The following is a 25,651-nucleotide window of genomic DNA, read 5'->3' as shown; positions in this document are numbered from 1 at the left end:
ATTAAAAATTCAGACATCTTTCATCAGACATCTGTGCAGAATATTTTTCTTATCATTTTGCCATCGGGCACAATGATTGTAGTTTAAACCAAATAGAAACCCACTTGGTTTTGGTTTGAGCTGAGCACAGCAGCAGCTTTTTAATGTTTTTAAAAGTGACTCCTGGTTAACATGTGATCGTATCGAGACACGTTTCAATCACTATTCTTTATGTAACATGTAAATGAGACCAGCTTTATTTGGAATGTACTGTATCTTTATTAACTTAATGTACATGTGAGGACGGAGAGTAGGAGAGAAACAAACCAACATTAGGCAGAATGCAAATATGAAGCGATAACATAATGAATATGCTAATTATAATCAAACGTTCTCAATACTACACATTGACCATTCTCAGTCCAGTCGTGTAGGTTTTGACCTCGTCTCTGAGTTCATTGTGTGGCTGCCTGTTGTTCAGAAAAACTTTGTGTGTGGGGGAAGATGAGTCATCTAATGCACAGGAGCCACAATTAGACTTTATGTCAAGAGAGACAGAAATACACAAACCTATAAACAAGAACACAAACAAGTCCCCCAGTGCTCATTCTACACACACACACACACACACTCACACACACACACACACACACACACACACACACAGTGAGGTGTTGATTCAGTGTCAAAGAAGATGACATGCAAACACAGTTCAGGCGTCTAATACACACACACACTGCAAATACAGACTCATATGGATGCATAAAACACACATACATACTCCCTCTCTCTCTGTGTCCCTCTTTATTTTAATGGCAGGAAATAGAGACAAGACAGAGCCCTCAGCTCAGGCGAGAAAAAAGACCACTCGTGGTTTCCATGGAAACTGTCTCCCTTTCACTTTAGGGGGAGGGCAAGCGACTAGTGGATGAGTTAGTCAGACATTTAAGGTGGCTCGTAGATGGGTCGTGAGGGAATTTAAGGTGGTTTGAAGTGTGAATCCATCAGACTTTTCCACCCAGAGGAGGAGAAGGGTTACTTAAGGTAATGGCGGCACAGTGCAGACACTTTGAGCAAACGGTAGAGCAGACAAAAGATAATTGCGGCATCCACCCTTTTCACCTTGAGCTGCACACTCAGCAAGCTCAGCAAGCTCAGCAAGCCAGGACACACACTCACACACATGCACAAACACACACATGGATGCACACGTTTACACATGGGTTATTGATATCAAGATTACAAATCTGTTCATAATTACATAACAGCATGAGGGGATGATGCCACAGTATCAGCATCACACAGACCAAATAATTGTAAAAATGTGTGTGTGTGTGTGTGTGTGTGTGTGTGTGCTTGTGTGTGTGTGTGTGTGTGTGTGTGTCTGCCTCTCTGATTCCTAAAAAGAGAGGCTTGGGTTGTGTTTTCAGCTTCTTTTTATTTATAATTTTTCTCTACTTATGCCAATACAACACCTTGTTTGGAGAAATAATTTTGGTAATGCTTTTCTTCATGGGTTTTTAATTTGAACTATCCGTAGTTAGTCACTGCACAGAAACTGAACATGCATTAATTGAATCTGTCAAACGCACAGTTCAGCATATTTCATCTTAACAAATGAACCATAAAAACATAATTCAGATAAAACTTGGCAGGATTCTCCAATTTCCCTATAATAATACCAAATGATTTGTAAGTTATGTTAAGGTCACAATTTCCTACTAAAACCCAATTTTTATTTCATAAAAGCAGCCAAAGTATTTTAAAATATCAAATAGTTTTCAGGCACAAACAGTCAGACAAGAAATTGACCTGAATAAAATCTAAAATGTACGATGAGTATTGGGGCTGTAATGAATTAGTTTTTGGAGATCTAAACCTGTACTACCCATAAACATGTATCATATTCCTGATTTGAATTTGAACAATCCCATCAAACAACAAGAAACAAGGCTACGAATCATGTCCAGTCTGATTTAAACATTTCATTGTTTTCATCTCATTTTGATCTGTTACATTGTGTTTCCAGTGGCAGACATCAGTAGGTACTTGTGCAAGCTAATGATGCACAAACTGAACTCCCTGTAGATGCCACCAACACACACCTTTCCATACAAATCCAACTCCCAGCAAACCCTTACACACACACACACACTCTATCCCCCCTTTTTATTTATTCATCTCAAGCTCCTCCACCACCAAGGCCATCAGCTCTTGTGTTTCTTTGTGTATATATACGTGCATGTGTGTGTGTGTTTTAGTAATAAGTTCATGCCAGGTCCCTGATGACTCACCGTTAGTGTATATCAGGTTTTACTTTTATTTCCCACTGGAGAATGCCCACTTACAGATATAGTCATGAATTAGACTCATACTCTTATTAAACAAGACATGAGGATGAATTAATATGAAGGAGGAAGATCAACCTTTCAGTAATTTTCACTGATGACTCCTAATCAGACTGTGCTGTGTTTCTAATAAGTCTGAGAGGGAGGGGAGCAGCTCTGGAAGATCGACTTACTGTGGGTGTGTGTGTATATTTGTGTTACCTCGGCCTTATAGTGTGGGATCAATCTCCTCTGTGTATTGATTAGGACTTAGTGAAGTATGAATAATAAAGCCCCAAACCAAAATATCCTGGAGTTTGCAGAGTGTGAGCGTCAGTGGGAAGTAAAAGAGAAGAACAGGGTTTTGTTCATGTGAATATTAGCGCTGCCTTGACCCACTTCTTTTTACGATGGAGAAAATCAACAAAAGGTTGGATAAGGTGAGAGAACCACAAGGGCAGAGGAGGAGACGAGTGACACAAAAGCAGAGGAAGACTTCCAAGATGAAAACGAGTGGGTGGGTGAAAGAAAGAGGAGACAAACATGAAGCAGTTTAGTGAAGGTATTTTGGCCCTGGAGGATTTGTGCACACGACAAAGGACAGAGAATGAAAGAAAAAGTAAGAGATGGCAGGATGTGATGTGCCAGACGATTTAAATGTTCTTTTCCTCCTGCAGCGTTATATTGATGTCTCTGTTGTGATTCTTGTCTTCATGAAGAAGCCACCGCTGCAGATCGAAGTGTTGTCTCTCTATTAAAGTAGCACTTTGGGAGCGTCTAGCTGTGAGCCCTGAGATTCATGTCTTCTTCCCTCAGTCGTTCAATTTAGTGTCTACATTCCCCCTTCTTCTGCTCTCAGCATAAACTGACTTAATTTCCCTCCTCTTGTTTCCCCCTTCCTCTCAGAGCTGCCCTATGGCTGGGAGAAGATAGATGACCCCATCTATGGCAGCTACTATGTAGAGTAAGTCTCCCTGTTGACTTGGTTAACTCTGTAGTAAAACAGGAAATGCATTTCCATGGTTTACATCTCGTTATTAATTATAAATGGATAAATTCTCATTTCTTTTTCATGTCCTTCAGCTCGTTTGACTGAACTTTGACAGTGGAAAGTTCGTGTGAAAGAACTATCATGAGAATGCTGCAGATAAAATCTTGCTGATTAATCAAAAGTATTAAATATGTTGCTTTTAGGTGCTGTTTTATTTTGAAGCACTTCACATTTTTTTTCCAGTCGAACCAAAATGAACTGTAATTAGAAGTGAAATCTTATTCCCTTACATTTAGCTGTAGCTGCAAATCTTTTTAACTATTTTTTTTTTTATAAAAGGAAAAAAGGTCTTACAGCCAGTAGATACATCAACAATATTTATTGCGCTCAATCCAAGTTGATGAGCTTGACTTTTGATTTTCAGTGGTATAAGGAATATGTTGTTATATTCCTTTACTCTTGGACCAATTAATTTCATTCACAGTCAACATAGGAAAATTGTGTTTTCAGTTCTTTTATCTTCGTCCCCTGCTCTGGCTCCTGTGTGCTGGAAATAACATGAGATCATCTGACTCAAAGCATTGATGTAAAGATGCAAGTGTAATTTTTCCACCTGAACAGGTGCAACAAACCTAACAGATGATTCATGGTTGAGTCAAACAAACACAGGTGTATGATGTAATTTAGTAACACTGGAGGCAACACTTTTCTGAATGAGCACTTTTGGCTCTCAAGTGCATTAGTTGCTGAAAATATGTTTTTGTTAAATTCAGAAGTGTAATACTCTCCTGATGTTTTTCATGCAGAGTTTCTTAAAGACTCTAAATGATCTGTAATGATTCACTCTATTTTCAGTCACATCAATCGAAGGACTCAGTTCGAGAACCCAGTCCTTGAAGCAAAGAGACGCTTGGAGCAGCAGCAGCAGATGCAGAGCCAGGGACTGTCCGCTCTACCTTTGCCCACTATATACAGAGGTACATGTGAAGTACTCTAAAAATATGTGCGGTAATAAAAACCTGCTGACATACTCACTTAGTTGCACAAATATGAAAATGCCAGGACTGCATAAAGGGCATGCATGGCACATGGCCTCCAGGGCATAAAGGACCCTTGAAAACTCATGTGCTGATAGATGTTTAAATTGTTTGTTCTTTTGTCTTTACAGATTTTGTTATGTTGAACATGGTGCAGTTTTTCTTATTTCCCCCAAATATGTCAGAGAATAGGGAGTTTCATAAGTATTTGATGGGGCAGATGCACAATGTTACAATGTACAGGGTCGAATGGAGATTGCTGGCAGTGCGGGGGACAGAGAACATGCTCGCCCCCGGGCCCCGAGTGGGCTAATCCAGGCACGCATATGAGGTCGTCCTAGACCAGTACATCATGTACCGCTTCATATGAGTGAAAACTACATCTAAAATGAGTCAGCTCCTCTGGGATTTAAGGAAACATGTTTGTATTGGTGTTGTCACATTCAGATGAAATGTGTAGTTAATTAATTTATAGAGAAATAATTTGACAAACCAAATGGACGTGGTTCTCTCAATGTCGAGGATACGAAAATATCACCACTTCACAATCTTCTCTCTCTACAGAGAAGCCGTTATTTACAAGAGACCCGACTCAACTGAAGGGCACCTTCCTGTCCACTGGCCTGCAAAAGAGCAACATGGGATTTGGCTTCACGATCATAGGAGGCGACGAGCCAGACGAGTTCCTGCAGGTGAAGAGTGTGATACCAGATGGACCTGCCGCTCAGGATGGAAAGATGGACACAGGTATTTTGGATTATCACTGCAGAATTTCTACAACTGCTTGAGAAATAAATTAAGAATCAAACAAACAACATGCCGTCACTGCTGATACTATAATAGTGTGTTCCTATAAATGCTTAAGCAGGACCTCATCCTTCTGGTAACGATTTCCAAATATTAATTTCCTGCCAAAGAAGATCTAATGTAAAGACTGAAATCTAATTCAAGCAGGTTTTTATTTGTGTTTGAGGTGATTTCTGACCTAAAGGCCAGCGGAGCACAACAGAGTATATATATATATCCTGGCATTTTCATATATATATATATATATATATATATATATATAATCTTCATGGATTTAGTGACTATTCAAATTCAGTTTAAAAAGTCACTCAAATTCATTATCATCGAAGTCCTTAGTTAGTGTCTCAATAGTTAATTGTTTTAATAACGTGTGGCTCAGTGTTCATTTTTCCTTTGTCCATCAGGAGATATTAAGCCCTTAAATATGTTTTAAGCTGTTTCCCTGATTGACAGGTGATACAACTGTTGCCTGTTGTAATTCACTGCCTTGGCTTCACGAGATATGCTTCAAAACAATAACAACAGAAACAGAATCATAAACCAGTGTTTGATATTTTGTTGCCTTGAGTCTTTGTCAAACACAAGAAATGTTTTCATCCAAATTAAGCACAGATCAGGTTTCTCCTCTCCTTCAACCTTCACTTATCCAAGGGATGGAGAAACAACTGGCAACAGAGGCACAAACATAATCTGTACAAAAAAGAACTTTCTTTTTATAACAGTTTGACCTCTTTTTCCAGCTGGTGTTTTTCTTGCAATCGTTTTCTCTTCAAGTGTTTGAATCACGATTTTGAATCTTTTTAAGATACAACTCACGCAGAGTTTCTTAAATTCCCTGAAAATAATTTATCAGTAATGTATGTTAATGAAATTGCAACGATACTCCTGATGCAAATGAAAAACTGAGCAGTAGAATTTTCAGTAGCCCCGCAAATATCTTTTCATCTTAAAAGGGGACATCATTGGCCCTTGGTGGCATATTTGGGATGCCCTATATTTGTGCCTGTAGCAGCATGTGTCCCAGACAAGGACTTCAGTTTCCTCTCACCGCTCTGCACTCTGTCAGTACACCACAGCACTCTGCTTTTGTTAAAGAGAATGAGAGGAACTCATTTTATTGGGCCAGAACTGATACCAGACTGTCAACACGTAACAGCTGCTTCATCAGGAGAATCATTTCTGCTTTTGCCTTGACACCGGAGCTGCAGCATCACTGGTCACAGAATTATCAAGAAACAGTCATACAGTGGTACAGAGGTGCCATTAAACTGTCCCATGATTGTATTTGTACAAAACTGTATATATATTATTTCCTGTATATTTGCATGTGACCAATATGTGGATTTTCATGGTTTTCTAGATTTCAATGATTGAATTCTTTACAGAAACTGACCTTGGTTGACGCCGAATCTGCACAGTCGATGTCTGTGAAAGTCGTAGTGAGCTGAAGTCTCATAAGTTAAAAGGATTTACTGTATATGTGTGAACCAGTTGGCCCTATGCCTGACACCACTGGTGTCTAAACCGTTCATTTAGAGCTCATTTCAGAACTGGGAATCCTCCGCTTCTCTGAGCTTTTATGTCTCTTGCCTTTGTCTATTCGTTTCTCTTTTCCGGGGTATCTGGAGTCCATCTCTTTCTATTTTATCTTCATCTCTTTTTGTCTATCTGGCTCACCCTTTATTATGCTTTCTTATCTAACCACGTCATCTGACACTTCCCCCTGCTTCCCGCCTCAGTATATTTTCATCTCCCTTCTCTTTTTACCTCTCTAGTTTTTCTGCCTTCATCCCTCTATTCTGGTCTGTCAGCCCCTCTCTCTGTTTCTGTTCTGATTTCTCTCTCTCTCTCTCTCTATCTTGCTCTTCTCGGCTCTGTGACATTGCCTGAGCTGCTCACGCACACATTCATGTTACACATATTCCCACACACACACACACACACACACACACACGCGCGTAGTCACACTGCCACATACGGGCACTCCCTGGCTGAGATTAGCTGGCCTGTTTGAGCTGTGCGGCATTGCTCTTAGGGATTGTGTAGGATTGTGCGTGTGACATAGGGTGTGTGTTTATCTGTGTGCACGTGCTCATGGGAGTGTGTGCGTATCTGCATGTGTGAAAGAGTGTGTTTCCAAAACTGTGAAATAGAGGATTTGAGGCAGCTGCATTTGTCATGGGGCTGTGACTTTAAAGCAGAAATCCATAACTTTGCGCACATTCAAACTACAGCAGAGATGACAGAGTATCCAGTGTCGCATTTGTGAAGTTGTTTCACCTCGTTGTGATTGATTTGCAGGAAAAATGGCAACGAGTAACCAGTCAAATTTACAGAAAAGTACGATTTAGTGAAGTGATGACTTTAGGCTGCCAGACAGGGCGGGTGTAACCTGACAAATAAAACTTTTCTCACACACAAGATCAAAAAAAGATAAGACCATTAGAAAATGCATCATCATAATGAAAGACTAAAAACTGACACTATTTCTGACTGTGACTGTGCACATCCATTGACACATTTGAGCTGTTAATGATGAGAGTGTCTCTGTTAATGCACCACATGTTTGTCATATTCACAAAGACGCTGACCCTGTCTCTCTTCACCTCTCTGTCTCACACATACACTTGTAGATCGCCTGCAGTGGCAATGAACTGTTTTTATATTCCTGTGTGATACTGGAGAGGGACAGTGTGTTTCCTCTGTGCTGCTGCCTCGTGTCCTGATGCCGCAGAGATTTGACATTTATGGCAACAGGAAGTGACAAGTTGTATTATTGCGGCACAGAATGTTTACACATATGAACCACTGAGACCAGATGATGTGGTCTATGTAACATAGTGTGACTTTGTCCTTGCTCTTGTTCCTTCTCAGGTGACGTCATCGTCTACATTAATGACATCTGTGTGCTCGGCACCACACACGCCGACGTTGTCAAACTGTTTCAGTCGGTGCCGATTGGTCAGAGCGTGACCCTTGTGCTCTGTCGAGGATATCCTCTGCCTTTTGACCCTGAGGACCCCAGTGCAGCAGCGAGCACCTCTCTGACACCCATTGGCCTGGAGCACCGCCCCCTGGTGGTGAACGGCCGCAGCAGCTACGACCCGTACCTGGAGTACCTGTCCTTGAGCTCCCAGCTGCCTCCGCAGGCTCTGGCCCAGGCTGGAGCGCATCACCCCGGGGACACGCATCTGGACGGTTCATCTCTGCCGCCCACCACACCCGGCTCAGCTTCGGCGCTCACGCCTCATGAAGACAATGTGTCCATGGCCTCCTCAGGAACTGCAGGGGTTGCCGGGGCAACTGCACAAGGGGCAGAGCTGCTGACGGTTACTATGGTGAAAGGAGCGGAGGGATTTGGGTTCACTATTGCTGATAGTCCCACTGGTCAACGAGTGAAACAGGTGATGTATTTCACTGAGAAAACAATGATTAGACCAGAAATAAGAGGCTTTAGAAGTGAAATGAATCCTTGCAAGTTGATGCAAACAATTCCTGCAGATGTCCTTGTGCAAAAGCAGTGTTGGAACAGACTGTTAGTATATCCTCGGATGCATAATTAGGACGACAGTGTACTGTATATATAAGTAAGCTGATTCGGGATGAACTGGACAGAAAGTGAAAGTAAAGCGAAAGATTAGTGCAAAACATGCATTGGAACATCTGCAATGATTACAGGTTGAACTTTCTAGTATGTACTTTTCCTATATATTTATTTATGCATCGTAGGCAGAACCCCACGAGTCATGTTTGGCTGTTTAATGAAGATCCATGATTTATTTAGCCTTTATATATTATTTCATTGCAGAAACACTGAGACATTACCCAGGGGAGAGTGTTCTTAAATATTTGACCAGTAGTGTATGGAGTAAAAGAAAACTCCTAACCTGTTTACTTGGAATCCAGGTAGTAAAGAACAGATACATTAGCCAAGAGAAGCTTCATTGTGCCAGATGCTATTTCTCATCCCTGTTGTATTTACTTATGTAATAAAACATCCGCGCTACATAAAAACTAAACATCTGTCTTAACAAGTAATTGCTTTATGTTCGACATTCAAGACATATTATTCTTTAAACAAATAAGAAGTCTGCTTAGGGGAGTAAAGTAATTGCACCTTAAAGTATCTTGAATGATTGGTCCTATAAACCTTTAATCAGTATAAAGGTCTTGATTGATTTTTGAACCAGTTGATATAATTTTAAATGAAATGGTTTTATGAACCAACTATAGATGACTGGTTTGCAGAATGAAAATGATGAATTAATATCTCTCAGCACAAAGTAGATCAGAGTAGATCAAATTGATTTTCGGTGGACACGCCATGCTCCTGTGCTGCAGGTACTGGACCCAGGCTCACAGGCAGCGTCAGGCCTGATAGAGGGAGACCTGATCCTGGAGGTGAACCAGCAGCCGGTGGCTTCAGCTGGACATGGACGAGTGGTGGAGATGCTGAAAGAGTGTCCTGTGGGAGCAGAGGCAACGCTCCTCATACAGAGAGGAACAGGTGAGAGAGAGGAACAGTTTCCTTGTTTCTTTTCTCTTTGTTTGTCTCCTTGGTTTTTATTTTACACTCCTCCAACACAGCTTCACTCTTTCTGTTCATGAGGGAAACAAGGAAGCCTAAAACTTCTACCTAATAAAAAAAAAAATCAGGGACACTTGAACTATATTTACTGCAAAGTATAGTAAATTAGTGTAAATTGATACTTTGTATTGGGTTATATAGAGCCAATGTGAATTACTTGTATTATTATTATAATAATTATAATTATTAAGTATTCTATTCTGAGAGATATTTATTTTAAATGTTGCTGAAGTTTTGGATCAAAAGTTCAGACCTTAGACTGAAGCCTTGGCTCCAGTGTTTTCTTTCTCTGTGTGACGAACATGGATTCATATATTCTCATCCATTCTGAACACAGCTACTTGTTCCCAAACAGTCAAAATATTTACTGAACAGACGTCTCACTATGATCTTTGTTGCTGTGGATGTTCATACAGTCCACTCTCATGTTCCACATCGGGTTTCATTCATCAATCAATTACATTCTGTTTCTTAGTCACTAGTTATTAGTTTTGCAGTTCTACAGTCACTGGTGAGATGATGAGGACCACCTCATGCTCACTGATTAACTTGTGGAGGTGTGAGCTGATATTGTTTCAGTCAGACAATGAGGCGCTGTGTGTAACAAGCAGTTTGACATAAAAAAGGACTATTTATTGAACTGTGACTTATGCAAAACTACTGTAGTGGAGTCCCTGAATAAAAAGGTTCAAGCAAACACATTAAATCCCATTTAGTACCTGCTGACACCCCTTGATCTATATTTGTCATTAGCTGTGGTAAAAATAATTACAGCACAATTAATGTCAAAGTGTGGCCTTTCTGCACCTTTGAAAGACCAAAATAAAATTTTGCAAACATAAAGACGGGTCCAGTGCAGAGCAACTGTCCAGCTAAATATAAGCTGACTTTGGATTGAATTCAAGTTGGTGTAGATCTTCAACCCCAGCTGCAGCTTTACAGGAGAGAGTCAGTAGAGCTGACACATTGAGAGAGATTTTCATTATCATCAATTTGAAACCTGTTCTATTTTTGAACACTTTCATGTAATTTTATTCAAGTCTCTAGGTGACATTTTATTTTTGGAACATTTAATAGTTTGGAAGGTAGAAGAATAATTTTGCCCAAGCAAAACTGCACAACTTATCATATTATGTCTTGAAATAAAAATAGTGATTTACTTAAAAGTCAAAAAATTCTGTTTGGTCTGTTTTGCAGACCAATCATTTCTATGTGTCGGTTGAGAGAAATATAACATTTTTACCATTGGGAAATTGGATGATTACAGCAGCAAACAGCCCCAGGATACAATAACTATTAGAATTTTAAAAAACATAGAAATAAAATGAATAATGTGTTAATGTGTGTATTTCATGTGCTGACTCGTGCAGAGAATACACAAAGAATACAAAGCAGATGTCATTGTCACTGTTGTGTGTGTGACACCATGTGTTCTCACATGCTGCTTTATCACCAACATTTCATTGATCTTTTCTACTGAAGCAGAGAGGGTTGAATATTTGGGAAGTGTTTTACCATCAAGCAGCTGAAAATGAAAGATGCAGTGGAGCTTGAGGATGAGAGGTAGCATCACCGCTGCTGTGGGGAAAGCAGTTACATTCTACTGGAGCCACTCCTGCTCAAAATAAATGAAAGTGTCTCGCTGGCAAACTCAACTGGTTTGGCATGATGCTGTTTGGCTACATGGACCAACTGAATCCCAAACTCTGAAATGATGAAGCTTTGATTATACAAATAGCATTTTTACAGTTTTCTGAGTACAAATGGTCAGTTATGATGAGATGCTGGATCACGCACAGTTGCTGCCAAAAAGCTCTAAAGGTGCATTAAAATGATTAATTAATATCTTTGATTCCTCTGGAACATTCTCACTATAGAATGTGTTTCATCTTACACCTGATTTTAAACAAAGACATTTTTCATTGCTCTCAGTTTAAGCTCTTTTTGTGTTTAGACACAGAATTCAGGTCCGGAGTTTTTCCATAGTACCAGTCACAGGTTGAATCTCTGTAACAAACTGCTGCACTGTCACAAGCTGATCCTCGCCTCCTGTAATTTTCTTCTGCACATTTTATCTTCTCTCTTGAAGTGAAAGAGGCAGAAGACCACATGCCCTTGGTCTGAGAATGTAAATCAAAATGGAGATTTAAAGTACCTGAAAAGAGGAATGAGAGAACATTTCACAGTGGGGGAAGTTTTAAGTGCAGGGTTCTTGTAATATTGCCAGAGTGCCATGGAGTGTGGCCATTTTCCAACTTCTCCTATTTCATGCGAGCTTGGCCACTTGCAAGGAAATTGAATTGCACATGTGAACGTTTTATTTGTTTGACATGTGCTCTTGCTCTAAAAAGTGCCTGGTCACAGGGTGAAATTTGACTTGATAATTACCTTTGGCTGCCTGTACAGCTGAGCCCATTGTCATCTGACAAACACCGACACACACACACACACTCAGAAAAACTCGTCCTGCAGTGATTTATCATCCAGCATCACTTAGATGTAAGTCCGGAGAGTCTAACACTGTCTATTGTTTGGCCTTTTAAAAAGACAAAGTTCAGAGGTTCACCTTTTGCTCTTCCTGTGCCACCAGGCAGCTTTGTTGTTTACATTTTCATCCTCGTTTTGTCGTTGAATTTTTAGTTTTTTAGGAGAGTTCCTTTACATCGTTTCTGAGATGATAACAAAGCAAATAAGACAAATTATAGATCAGCGTTTCCATTTATGAGTTATAGTTAACTAGCTATGAAGGCAATCAGTCTCATGTGCATCTCAGGTTTAATTAATTGAAGTGTGAAGTGTGACAGCATGTTTTATTGAAATGCAGACAAACAATGGAGACAATAGCTCTTAGTGATGTTGGTACATCAGACCATCTGATGTCAGTGCTTCTGGGTGTTTTTTCTGATTTTACGCCGGTCCTGTTGTCTGCACCCTACACTGCATTATCAATATATTTGGAGATGTACTGGCAAAGTGTTGCTTTATACAAGTGAATTGATTATGTTCTGCATGTTGTTTAGTGAATTATACAATCACTGTTAATTACATTACATTGTACATTAAAGCTAATAAATTCTACTGAGTGTGATAAGCAGCACAAATGACTCAAGTGTTTGCTGCAGGAATAGAAAAAAATACATCGTGTGAGTGTGCGTGCCTGCCAGCATGTTTGTGTGTTGGCAGTGAGCAGCAGTGAATCTTATGCCCATGCAGAGCAAACATCTGCCACCTGGTGGTTAACCTTTGCAAAGGCACACACATCTTTCCCCGTCAGATACGCCATTTAAATAGGATGCTGAAATCAGTGCTATCTATCAAACAAATCAAGACAAAGGTCCCACAGGGGCTATCAGCCTGAAACACCAGGAACCTCTCTGGCTCTCTGTGTGTGTCTTTCGCCTCTCTGTATGGGGAAAGAGGATAAGTTCCCCTTCTGTGACTCAGATATGCAAAATATCAGGAAGGATTAAGCCTGTTTGTGTTTGCAGATGCAGGATATCTTTGCAGAGCACAGAAATCCTGCATCTATTGGAATTCAGGGAGCACACATGACTGCAGATATGTGACTGTGAGCATTGGTGCTTTGTGTTACAGAGACAAGGTGTTAGACTACTGCTGAATGTGTGACTGTGTGTATGTGTGTGTGTTTGTCTCTGTGTCTGACTGCTCCGCTGTAGTGTGGGCTCTCTGCCAGAGTTCCACTGAGCTCTGGTCGTGTTCACAGCTCCTTCCCGACATCCCAATTTGAAGCAGAGCCAACCACAGACTGAAGACACTTTGCTCAACCAATGAGGATGCAGATCATGGCAACAAAGAAAAGGTTGTCTGGCTGCACGAGCCAATCAGGCAGATCTGAAGGCCTTCCAGAACTCAGCAGGCTAGTCTGTGACTGCGGCCTGCCAGACTGCCTGACCACTGACTCGAGAGAGAGAGAGAGAGAGACGCCACGTGAAACCTGTCTACCAGTCATTAATTTGTAATTCATCAGAATGCATACGAGTGCACCACACATCCGGCACATATGCCAATGAACCAGATTAACATTTAAATTAAGCTTAAATGCATCCGTAAGGCTCCTCTTTAGTATGAGCGGACAATTGCCCTGTAGCTCGCACTCATTTCAGTGTGTCATTAAGGAATGCTTCATGAGAATGAGTTATTAGAATTCCTTAAAAGTGTCCCTGAAGGCCTGTATTCCCTGCAGAATCTGCTCATCCCTCTGAGTGCTCCATCTGCTGCTGCCACTGTGCTGAATCATTTCAGCACCACAGACAGCTCTCCTCAAACCCCCGCTCATTAAGAGACAGGAGCAGTTTTATTTCTCGCTGCTTTTGATTATGAATATCCTGTAGCTCGTACTGATTGAGTGGAGGGCTAAGGTTAAAAAGTGTGAAAAGACTAAAAGTGAAATAGTGTAAGGAATAGCAGAAATGAATTTACTCTTTATTCTGTCTTCACATGGAGTGGAAGTGATGTATCATGTGTAATTTTCCACAAATGTGATTTCTGGTGCCAATCTCATACATCTAAAAGAGCAGGCAGATGCTCTTGGGGAGTAATTCCATAGATATATTTAATCCATTTCTCTCATAAACCAAATTAATCAAGATTCTCCTTAGGATAACTTACAAGCGTCCAATCTGTTAAAAGATTCATCAGCGATGCAGCTGGAGTGTGCTTTGCATGATAAATGAGTTTTTATGTTTCTATCCACATGTGTAAAGATTCAGACAGAATGTTTGCACAAAGCAGCCATCGCATGTTTTCCCCTTCACGTCTAACTGGGTCTCAGCAGCATAAATGTAGTGAATGTCTTTGATTCAGTGGAATCACAGGGGAGCCTTGCTGATGAGATTGTTGCAGAATGCTCCCTGCTTTCTACATGCAGATGAAATATGACTTACAGAGATAAGTGTGTGTGTGTGTGTGTGTGTGTGTGTGTGTGTGTGTGTGTGTGTGTGTGTGTGTGTGTGTGTGTGTGTGTGTGTGTGTTTGGGGGAGGGGGGTCCTTGTTTTTGCCTGCAGCTAATGATGTAATTATGTTGAAAACAAATGCAACAACCAAATCCGTTCAGGGAAAGTTACACAAACAAAGTCAAAACAGAAGAATATGAAACAGATTTTGTTTAACACTCACATCCAGCATCACATTCATAGAAACCTTTGCGCAAACTGTAGGTTCCATTACAATTGTTTTCGTTTGTATAATTATAATTGTCTGTATTTTGTAGTTTGATAAGGAACTGACATATCGTTGGACTCTGCTCTCTGTCAACTGTGTTTTCTCTTTCTCCCTCAGGCCACATTTCTCCATGGAAGGCGTCCAAACAGGTACAATAATTGAACCAAATGTGTGTCTGCATGCTCGCTGTATGTCCACTGTGTGTTTGCTCGTGTGGGTTTGTCCATCTGTGATTAGTTTTTTGAAGCCAGGAGGTAAATTAGCAATTTATAGGATCGTTGTTTGACAGTGAGGTTGTTGGAGGTGTTTGTCTTTTGCTTTATCATAAAATGAACCATTCTCTCCTAAACCTGAGCTCATTGGTTTGATCACATCAGATCTCGCCAGCTCGGAAAAAGCTCAGATTCATACTCAAACTGTTATTATTCTATTCAGACATTATGAATCTCATCTCATCTGCGTCAGTAAGTCAAGTTTAATACCGAACAGATTACCCAGAGGCATGTTTCAACAGATGTGTCTTTAGCTGCCTTTTCTACAGAATACACATAATCATCAGACCCTCAGTGCAAAAATGTTCAGTTTAGGTGCTACGGCGTCAAAAGCTTGATCGCCATCAGTCTTAAAGTGTGTGGGCGAGAACATGTAAATAAGCTTAGTGGACCTAGGAGAGCAAGCTGGTGAGTGAGGAGGGTGAAGCAGATCAGCCGCAGAATGCAGGAGCTTGACCGTACAGCCCTCTGTAGGTAGGAGTGAATTTAAATAGTTGAAAGTGATTTAAATTCATTATTATATCTGCCTTAAATAGCTGTTTTCCTTTATTGTAACTTCCCGTCATATCCACAGCTGCTTAATCGTATGAAAACTTGAAAAACAGATCATACTGTATTTGTGGATCAATCTATAGCTGATTCAAGAAGTGTCACACGCAACTCCGTCACGCACAGCTGCCCCGAAGTAATCCAATACTACACACATTAGAGGCTTCATCATGACTCAGTATTCTGTTGTTCAAGTGGGAGGTGGTGTCAGATTCCAACTTTCATTTTAGAAAACGGGGTATTTCATGTCTTCTTGATCTGCACAGTGCAGCAAGTGTCACATTTGAATGTACAATGCGAGCAATTATAACCTGTGTTAGAATAGATGGGGGTTGGGGTTCTCTTCTGTTTATCTCCATGAACCGAAGAACAGACATGTTGTTGCACAGTTCAAATGGGATCCCATATGTTCAGTTAAACATCTCTTGTTGTTCTTGTAGTTGACAGACCAGTGGGACCCTCATGGCAGCCCACAGGCCAACTTGTCTGGTCCAGTCTTGCCGCCTGGCGCATCGTTCCCAAACCAGCCGCAGCACCGCACGTCTGTGCCTGATTCAACTGAAGGCTTTGACCTCAACAAACCTGACCCTTATGACCTATATGAGAAGTCGAGGGCTATCTACGAGAGCCGACGTGAGTATAGATCCTTCGGTTCATGGAACGTTATGTTGCGTCACACACAGCAACACATAATAGGGGGTGAATGTTAAATGTGTTCCTCTCTGTGTGTCAGGTTCAGAGTACGAGGAGGTGGAGGTGCACCTGCTGAGGGAGAAGACTGGGTTCGGTTTCCGTATCCTGGGGGGAGACGAGGCCGTGCAGGCTGTGAGTCCGGACGCCCGTGACAAGGCTCGTATGGGACGGGCTGGACCACACACATTTTTGACCTCATACACACCAACCTGCACCTAACCTCATCTCACACTCTTCATCCAGTTACAGTTCACAAAACAGACCGACATAACGTCCATCCACACACACACATACACACACCCTCTAACTGCTCAGTACCTCCCATACTGAAGAAACGCCTTGCTAACGTGTGCAAGTGTCCAACAGCATGCAAACTGTGATACACAGAGAATATGGCTGCAGAATATTTGGAAAGTGGGAAAAAGTTTCACTCATCCAAAGCGAGTTTAAGAAGCTCGATAAAGAAATGATGTGTGATTTCTCTGTCTCATCCTCTTCACAGTCATCTATGCTGCTAATATTGATTGTCTTTGAACAGATTGTTATTGGCGCCATAATAGAGAACACACCCGCTGAGCGTGATGGGCGGCTTCGACCCGGGGATGAGCTTATTTCTGTGGATAAAAATGTGGTTGCTGGGAAACCGCACAAATACGTAATAGACTTGATGCATGCAGCTGCCCGCAACGGTCAAGTCAGCTTGACTGTGAGAAGGAGAGTGCAAATGCCTGGTGAGGACAAGTTTTATTTATTTATTTAGTTCTTTTGTCTTTTTTTCACAAAGCCTGGAGAACATGCTGCACATTTCACTGGCATCAAGTCGAAAAAGACGCCTTGGACAGGACACACATGCTGACAATCTGTGTGTGGGCTCTGCCTGTTCTTCTCACCCACGCATATTTTGTGCGATCACTGTAGCTGCCTCTGTGGTTTGTGTCTTTAAGTGTAATACAACTGTGATGGCATGTGGCAGACAAGCAGACTTAGACCTCCACAGAGAATCTTTGCTGCAGGTGAAGTGTGCATACCTGGAATTTCTCCAGTGGCTACATCTTGAGCTGCTTTTAAATACATAGCCTCTGTGAGTGAAGTGTTCGTGTTGTACAGTAGCACAGATGTCGCCTTTATTTGTCCTCTCCCTTCTCACGCTTCCGCTCCAGGTGAACTGTGTCCTGTGAATGGCCGCAGCCCCGGCTCAGTGTCGACACAGCACAGCTCTCCACGCAGCGACGCAGCCTCCGCTTCGGGCCCTCCAGCCGTTGTTGCCCCTGCCGCCACCTCTCCTCCAGAGGGATCTGGGCTGCAAACCAGCGACGTGGTTATTCACCGCAAGGAGAACGAAGGCTTCGGCTTCGTCATCATCAGCTCCCTGAACAGACCGGAGAACGCCGCTGTCATCAGTGAGTTGCCTAAAGGTTGCTTTAATGCAAATGGTGATTTGTAAATCCACGCAAATCCTATCCTATCCACGATCCTGAGGGAATGACATGATGTCTCTGTGGCTGTTATATGTGAGAAAAATATACATCTTAACTGTTACATATTAAACATTTATTAAAATCACTTATAGGAGATCAGATTGTTTTGCTTTACTCTGAGTAAAACATGATTAAAAGTCTTATATCCATTGTATCTGCTTTACTAATAACCAGTGGGCTCCCAGTCCCCTACCAATTCATTTACTTGAGCAGTGTTTCTCATCCCAGCCAATTGTTAGAATAATTTGCTTTAGTTGAGGTCTGAGCTGTTTTTTAAAGATGGTTTTTTGTATTTATTTCAGAGCAAAGTTCGTGTTACAAGTGTTAAATGAGGCTTTATGTGGTTACACTAAGTAGAGCGGTTGTCTTTAAACAGATTGTGGGATTCATGACTCAATTTGGAGGAATCATTCATTGAACAAATTTGTAACTGTAGACAGTAGCTTTAAAACTGACTTTATATAGATGCTGTTTCAACATCTTCTTTTCCTCTTGTTTCTGTCTGTCTCCAGCTGTGCCTCATAAAATCGGACGTATCATTGAGGGCAGCCCCGCAGACCGGTGTGGGAAGCTGAAGGTGGGCGACCGGATCCTGGCTGTGAACGGACAGTCTATCATCAGCATGCCACACGCAGACATCGTCAAGCTCATCAAAGACGCTGGGCTAACGGTCACGCTGCACATCATTCCAGAGGAGGGTAAGTGATCGAGGGATTTTCAATGTGAGTTTTTAGTGGCTGCTTGTTTAGGTTTGTCTTTGTACTTGATGATGACAACTCGCTGAAGTCAGTAAACTAGATACATTTTATTTTGTTTGGCCAAGGTGAAACTTGCTCATAAAATTCATTATGTGAAATATTCTGAAGTTTAAAAAAAGGTCAAAGCAATTCTGCATGAATTTGAAAGAACACGAAGTTCAGCACAGTGAAGCTTCTACACATTTTTGATCAAGGTGACACTTGTTTCAGCCAGAGCCACGATTTCTTCAGCCTTGACTAATGACATTGAGAAATTACAACGTTTTAGAATTTTTCTGCTTTATAACAAGGTTTATTCAGCAGATAACTTCCTGAGCATCTCTTTCAAATTGTCCTCTACCTTCAGTGTTTGATATTTTCCACCCAGGTGAAACTCTTGTCTGACTTTCTCTCCCTCACAGGTTCCCATTCTGGGCCCGGCTCAGAGAAGCAAAGCCCCATGACCCAGAAACACAGCCCTCAGACCCAGCCCAGCCCTGTAGCCCAGCCAAGCCAAGGAAGCATCCAGCCCAGCCAAACGGCTCCTCAGTCGGGCCAAACGGCCGCTCAGCCAGGTCAAGCACCTGTCCAATCCAGCCAGGCACTAACTCAGACAAGTCAAGGAGTGACGGGCCCTCCTGCACCCGCAGCCTCCCAGCCTGCACCCGCTGGATCCCAGCAGAGCCCGGTCAGCCAGCCCTCCGGCCTCCCTCCACATCTCTACCTCCACGACGGCAGGTAAGAAGGATGTTCTACACTTTGTGACATAAAGAGTATGTGTCTCAGTGAAAGGAAAAAGAAGCAGGAGCTTTTAAAGGTGACCAACATTAAACCTTATGTACAGATGAGTGACCCATCCTCTCCTTGCATGGCAGTATATTCAGAAGATAACCTGCTACTCCAGACAAGTTTTGTCCCACCCCGACTCTCAGTTTCAGGCTGGTTTCAACTTTATTGCATAACACCACTTAGCTCTTACAGTGTCAGTGAATAATTTACATAAGGTATCTCTTCTATAATGCAGGAACCCAGCGATCAGGCCCAGTTTCATGTCAAAACTATGAAAGTGCGAGTTTATGTGAGTCAGATCAAGACACTGAGAGCAGCACTCCCAGCGCTGTGGATTTGTGCCCATTTTACAAGTGGGGCCTTGATAAAAGTTTCAAAACAGAGAGTGATATTTCCATCCTCCTCCTGATGAGCCTCGTTGACTGCACACACTCACTGATCCTTATATCCTCGTCCATCTCATGACAAGCTGACCTCAAATGTTAGCGTCTACATATCTACAAGATATCTTGGGGATGTGAAGTTGAGTTCTGTAGGACATTCACGTCCTGTCTTTTTTTAAAACCTCGTCTCCATCATGGCACAAACCTCTGCTCTGATTTAGCTGTTTTTTATCCTCACAGGTCAGAGGTAAAAGCCAGACAGGATGTCAAACCTGACTTCCGCCATCCTCCGTTCACTGATTACAGGCAACCTCCGGTAGATTACCGTCACCCACCGGTTACCGATTATCGACAGCCTCCCACACTGGACTACAGACACCCGCCTGGTCTGCTGGACTTTAGACAGCATCCTGCCGCAGCACAGTTCCCCATGGGGATCCCTGCTGACTTCAGACCACAGGTAAAGCTTCGCAGAGGGCCGTCTGCTCAAAGGGATAGTTCAGTGAAAAATGAAAATTCACTCATTATCCACTCACCATTATGATGTTTGAGTCCATAAAACTCAAGTCCTCTGTTGCCTTCATATGAGGAGCATTCATGGACCACTAGCTTAGCCACTTCCTGTGGACTTTTAGGCTTAAAAAACAGTGTAAATGACCTTGTTTCGAGTCAAATATGAATGTCGGGGCTTGCGATCACTTGGATGACAATACATGAGAAGTATGGAGGCATATTATGTTTTTTCTGTTGTTTTATGACGTCTGAAGGACTCACCATTGGCTTCAATTGCATTGGATTCTGCTGCAACACTGTTTACCCCTGAAACTGTGTTTTGTGGACCCAAACACTTCACCCACCCCTCCATCGGCATAGTGGTGAGTAGATAATGAGTGAATTTGCAATTTTTGGTGACCTATCCCTTTAAGCTGACACTGCGCTAAGCAGGAAGTCTACATATCTGTATCAGTTACACACTGTGGAGAGCGTGTCTGTGATCTGTCTTTTCTCCATGGTCGTATACTGTTATTTGCTCTAGGTGTTGTTGCATGCACTGTATGTTTTGTTCTGCAGGACTACGATTACTTCACAGTGGAGCTGGAGAAAAGTGCGAAAGGTTTCGGCTTCAGTATCCGCGGAGGCAGAGAATACAAGATGGACCTGTTTGTGTTGCGTCTTGCTGAGGACGGTCCTGCCATACGTAATGGAAGGATGAGGGTGAGGAGATGAAGATGAGAGGAGAAAAGTTAAAATGCTCTTTGGGAGATGATTATTGTTGTTTTGTTGACGAAATGAAATGTAATTATCCAGTTACATGAGAATGAGTTTAAGTTTGTAAATATTGACGTCTGTTACAAATAAAATCACACTGTCCACGTGTTATATTTAACTAGATTTAAAGATGGTGTAAAAGTATAACAATAAGTATTCAAATCCTCTGCTCTGCTTCTTATGTTTCACTTTTTCCTGTGATAATTCAGATATTAATTTTACTGTCTGTCCTCTTCTTCTTGTGACTTACATGTTAGAGAAGGGGAAAAGTGAATAAGTGCATGTGAACTTGGTGACAGAGTAACCCTCCGCTCACCCTCTGTAACTTCTGTTTAAGTGTTTTTCCCAGTTGCTCCAGTGGTTGTACTAAAAAGTCAACTTTTGGATGAGCACAGTTTGACAGAATCCGACCGTGCCCTCTGTGTGTGTGTCCTTCAGGTAGGGGATCAGATCATAGAGATTAACGGGGACAGCACTCGAGACATGACTCATGCCCGAGCCATTGAACTCATTAAGGCGGGAGGCAGGCGGGTCAGGCTGCTGTTAAAGAGAGGCACGGGACAGGTGCCAGATTATGGTGAGTTTCAATCGACACAAACTGACGTCTCCGAATGTCCAAACTTTTCTTCTCTGTCTTTGTCACTAGTCCCTGAACTGATCACTGTTTTTAACCAGAACTGCTTTTTTCTTGCAAATGCTAAATACACTCAAGAGCATATTAACATGTATTAATATCTCTCTGCGTTTTACTCCCATCTACTCATCTATTCTGTCATTTTAAACTTGTCTTTATATTGAAAAATAATGGATCAAACAGCAGAATAACAACCTGCTCTCTAGCCTCCGTGTGTTGTAACCCCTCTGCTTTAAGTCTAATGATTGGTATAGGCTTTTACTTGCCTTCCCTCAGGAATGGTACCTCCCAACCTCTCCATGTGCATGAAAGGTGACACACTAAGCTCCCCCTATTTCTTCCTAATGGGCCACTCTAAAGACACGGTTTGTGAAAAACTGCACGTCTCCCTCTCCATACTGATTAATTTGTGTGCTCTGTGGATTTACTCTAGGCATGTGTGCATGAGTGTACGCATGAGAAAACAACAGACGTATGTGTGTATGTGTTGTTGTGCTGTGTCGTAAAAGAGCAATATTATAAGAAGTTGAAATTGCATCTTCCTGAAGAGGGCAGTGAAGTAGAGGGTGTGAAATCTGTCGCTCAGGATCAGTCAGTCACATGACTATAAATATGTTAATGAAATCCTGTCACACACGTCTGTATGTGTAGAAGTAGTGTTTGCAGTAGGTGTAACAAATCACAGAAGCCGATGTGGTCAGGTGTTTGCATGCAGGTTCATCAGGATGTGTTGTCACCGTGTTATTAGGTACATCTTTCTTTCTTTCTCCTCTCCTCTCTTTTTTTCTCTCTCTATGCATGTGCATGCTGGCCGTATCCCTCTTTTTCATCTCAGTGCAGCTGACTGTGTTTCTTCCTGCCCTGCAGACTGTACCAACCCCTGGGATTCCCTTTCTACAGCCCAATCTGCCCTGCAGGAAGTGACCCTCGAGCCCCACCCGATTCCATTGCTCTCATCCCATCCAGCCCCAGACTCCCCTCATCAACTCCCCCTAGAGGCCACAGTGTGCATGGCAGACAAAGCTCCACAGCTGACAGACCACAGCTCCATTAGAGGGGCTACAGGTGGCAGGTCCACCCAGCAGAGGTGCATCATCAGGGGGCAGGGAACCCCTCAGGGGTCTGGAGAGGTGGACTGTGGACCGGTTGACAGACAGCCTCGGGCTTTGCCTCCTAAAGCTGTCCTGGGGAGGGCCGTCGAAAGACGAGAGAGGTCCAATGAGACGTGCTCCCCCTGCTGTGAGAGAAAGGGCCTGCACACACAGGCGATGAGCACTGTCTGGCCCTGGGACGCATATGTGAGTGTGAATTCAAACGGAGCCTCTCTGGCAAGTGGAGATGGACAAGTCAACCTCCAGGAGAGGCCAGTGTCTAGAGGTCTGTACCTCAGAGAAGAGGAGAGGGCCAGTGGTCACAGTGGGCTCTGCTGCCCCTCCAAAACTGTGGAGGATCCTCCTGCGAGGAGTGCAGCTGCCTCCCCCGGACCCTGGAACATTCCTGGGTCTGATAAACTGCCTGGCACCCTGAGGTCTTGGACCTCCACTGTAAGCAGGTAGAATGGATCTAGCTGGTTTGAACTGGATCACACTGTCTGGCTCCTCATTCAGTTCACCATCAGATATCTGAGAACTTTATATCGCCTTCGCTCCTTCTTTCTGTTCTGTTTTCTTCTCCATTTACTTCTGAAATCATATTTTGTTTTGTTCTTACCAGATGATTATTACACCCACCACCTTAAAAAACAGAGAAATGTTCACAGCTATTGTGACATAGAGTATAAACCCTGATGGACTCAGTATGAAGACATTTTAGACCCTCGGATGCCAGAGTTGATGCTCTGATCACAGACTGAGAAACGATGTCGATGTTTAAACGCTCGACTGAATCTGGCTCACATCGGTTAGTGCAACATAACCTCATATGGAAAAAGGTTTGTCGCAGGAGAGAGACATATGTGCAGCCAAGAGTTTTACTTGTGCTCCATTTTCTCTGTGCAGTGGCAAGAAATGAGACGACTGATCTGTCAGATAGAGGAAGTGACACTGAAACTCCTGGAGGACATGGCACTGACCCAAGTGACAGCCTGGTTAACCCGACATATGTTAAGATCTCACACGCCTACCAATATATCATATACTGTAAATGTAAAGATGTGAAAAATATGTACATTTGGTAAACTCCAAAACAAACCTGTCTGTGTTTTTAAGGCAGTGTTGTAGTTAGAAACATTGTAAAGAGAAAAAAAAAACACAGGACAGTATTTTAGGATCAATATTTCGGCGGCCTCGTCTATGACTACATATCAAAGACTGTGAAAGTCACCAAACCAGACCGCTGAGGGAGGCAGCGGTCGCGTGCATGGATGTAAACCACCATGTCGTTAGACAGGGACTCACATGTCTTCTAGAGGTAGAACATTGAGAGGACATCCTCTGTGGAGCTGAACAGTCGGTTCTCATGTGAGACAAAGATCTTTTTTTTCATTAAGTTCGACTTCTGGGTGACTGAGAACAGTTTGCTTAGTAAGAACTGATTATACTGTTCTGAGTTATGTTCACAACCAGATCCCAAGTCCACCATGCAGTCATTGTGCAGAATTCGAAGCTGTGCTGTATTCATTTGAGGCTCAACAGAAAAGACAAAACTGTCCCGTCTATATTTCCCATTTCTATGCCTTTTACTGTGCTAAGTGCACCACATCACTGTGGGAGAGGGGCATCGGTGTGGGGAAGAGGAGGCCGATGGTGACGAGGTGGGGCGGAGTGCCTTACTCAAACTAATGCAGAGCTGTTGTGATTTGTTTTCTGGGAACTGAATGCAAAACAGATGTTAGTGACCACGCACACATATCAGCAGACCGTTGAGTTGTGGAGCCTGTTTTCTTCGGACTTAACACCGAGCAGTATCTACGGTTATCTTGATGCACTCTCAGCTTTATAGTGAATATACGATTGCCCTCGTCCCCCCTGGTGTCGAAGAGGGGAAACGATGTAGCCTGTAGCATTACACCCTCTTCTCGGAGAGTAAACCTGGGAAAGTCGAGCTGTGAACGTTATTCCAGACAGGGTTATTATCTAAGTGGACCATGGTTTCTGTTCTGTGTATTTTCAGCTTTATTTGTCTTTTCCACACACGTACAGGAAGCAACGATTTTTTAAAGTGAAACATAAATGCATTGAAACATCTGTCGAGTCGAAGGCATGCTGCTATTAAACCACAGATAAAGTCACCATGCTCCTGCATTTCTCCATTTTGATATTGTTCGTTTGCTCTCATTCAAAATCAAACACTACAGTTTTTGAGTAATGAAGGAAATATAAGTTTTAAAAAATAGTAAGCGTTGTTAAAAATGTGACTGAATGAATCCGAGCCGTTCGTGTTAATTGCTTTTAGGACGATGCACCTGCAGACTGGAACTCTAGTACGACCTTGTGTCGTCCCAGTGTTTTCTGGCTAAAGAGTCACCTGGATGTTTGTGAGCTGACTGGAAAGGTTGAGTTCACCTGCGATCCATGTTAGTGAGGAGCGTGGGAACAAGGTGTTCAGTGTATGTAGGTGAGAGATTATGTCATCCAGCCCTCTGTCTCCATTCAGCCCCCCCACCCCGCCTGCTGTGAGTGATTTTGTAAACAGAAACAAAACAAAAAAAAATGCTTTATCTGAACCCGTGAAGGATGGCACGTTCATAAATCCCCATCGAGATCAAGTATAACTGTGTAGTGTTTATTGTGTACTATTCACCTTGTACAGCTGTATTCCTACAAATATGGTTTACTGTATCATTGATACTGTAGTTTCAAAGACGTGAACAACTATTTTTATGAAATGCGACAGTACTGATATATTACATTTTGCTAAAAAATAAAAAACTTGTTTACTGAAAGATATTCTGAAATACTGTCAAATAAACTCTTGACATGGTGTAAAATATTCTTT

The 25,651-nt window shown here is 42.3% G+C and overlaps 1 protein-coding gene across 9 annotated transcripts in view; it reads left to right on the top strand.

The window, feature by feature from the left end:
• Positions 1-25,645, top strand: part of magi2b (membrane associated guanylate kinase, WW and PDZ domain containing 2b) — a 71,624-nt gene extending 45,979 nt beyond the window's left edge. For 2 of the 9 annotated variants that reach the window (XM_069529246.1, XM_069529249.1), the window contains exons 7-23: positions 3,213-3,270; positions 4,153-4,274; positions 4,899-5,081; positions 8,016-8,545; positions 9,483-9,648; positions 15,029-15,060; positions 16,173-16,365; positions 16,466-16,581; positions 16,964-17,156; positions 17,586-17,825; positions 18,416-18,601; positions 19,063-19,378; positions 20,053-20,272; positions 20,580-20,687; positions 20,884-21,027; positions 21,520-21,658; positions 22,583-25,645. In XM_069529246.1, the coding sequence (XP_069385347.1) occupies positions 3,213-3,270; positions 4,153-4,274; positions 4,899-5,081; positions 8,016-8,545; positions 9,483-9,648; positions 15,029-15,060; positions 16,173-16,365; positions 16,466-16,581; positions 16,964-17,156; positions 17,586-17,825; positions 18,416-18,601; positions 19,063-19,378; positions 20,053-20,272; positions 20,580-20,687; positions 20,884-21,027; positions 21,520-21,658; positions 22,583-23,271 (3,635 nt within the window). In that variant the 3' untranslated portion in view covers positions 23,272-25,645. Of the gene's footprint in view, positions 1-3,212; positions 3,271-4,152; positions 4,275-4,898; positions 5,082-8,015; positions 8,546-9,482; positions 9,649-15,028; positions 15,061-16,172; positions 16,366-16,465; positions 16,582-16,963; positions 17,157-17,585; positions 17,826-18,415; positions 18,602-19,062; positions 19,379-20,052; positions 20,273-20,579; positions 20,688-20,883; positions 21,028-21,519; positions 21,659-21,969; positions 22,081-22,582 lie in introns of all 9 variants that reach the window. The other 7 variants (XM_069529250.1, XM_069529251.1, XM_069529247.1 and 4 more) reach the window with 7 other exon arrangements.
• Positions 25,646-25,651: the final 6 nt, after the last annotated feature.

Source organism: Paralichthys olivaceus, chromosome 7 (genome assembly GCF_024713975.1).
Source record: "Paralichthys olivaceus isolate ysfri-2021 chromosome 7, ASM2471397v2, whole genome shotgun sequence".
NCBI classification, from domain to species: domain Eukaryota; kingdom Metazoa; phylum Chordata; class Actinopteri; order Pleuronectiformes; family Paralichthyidae; genus Paralichthys; species Paralichthys olivaceus.
The sequence above is the reverse complement of the archived record's forward strand: the minus strand, read 5'-3'. Positions and strand labels throughout refer to the sequence as shown.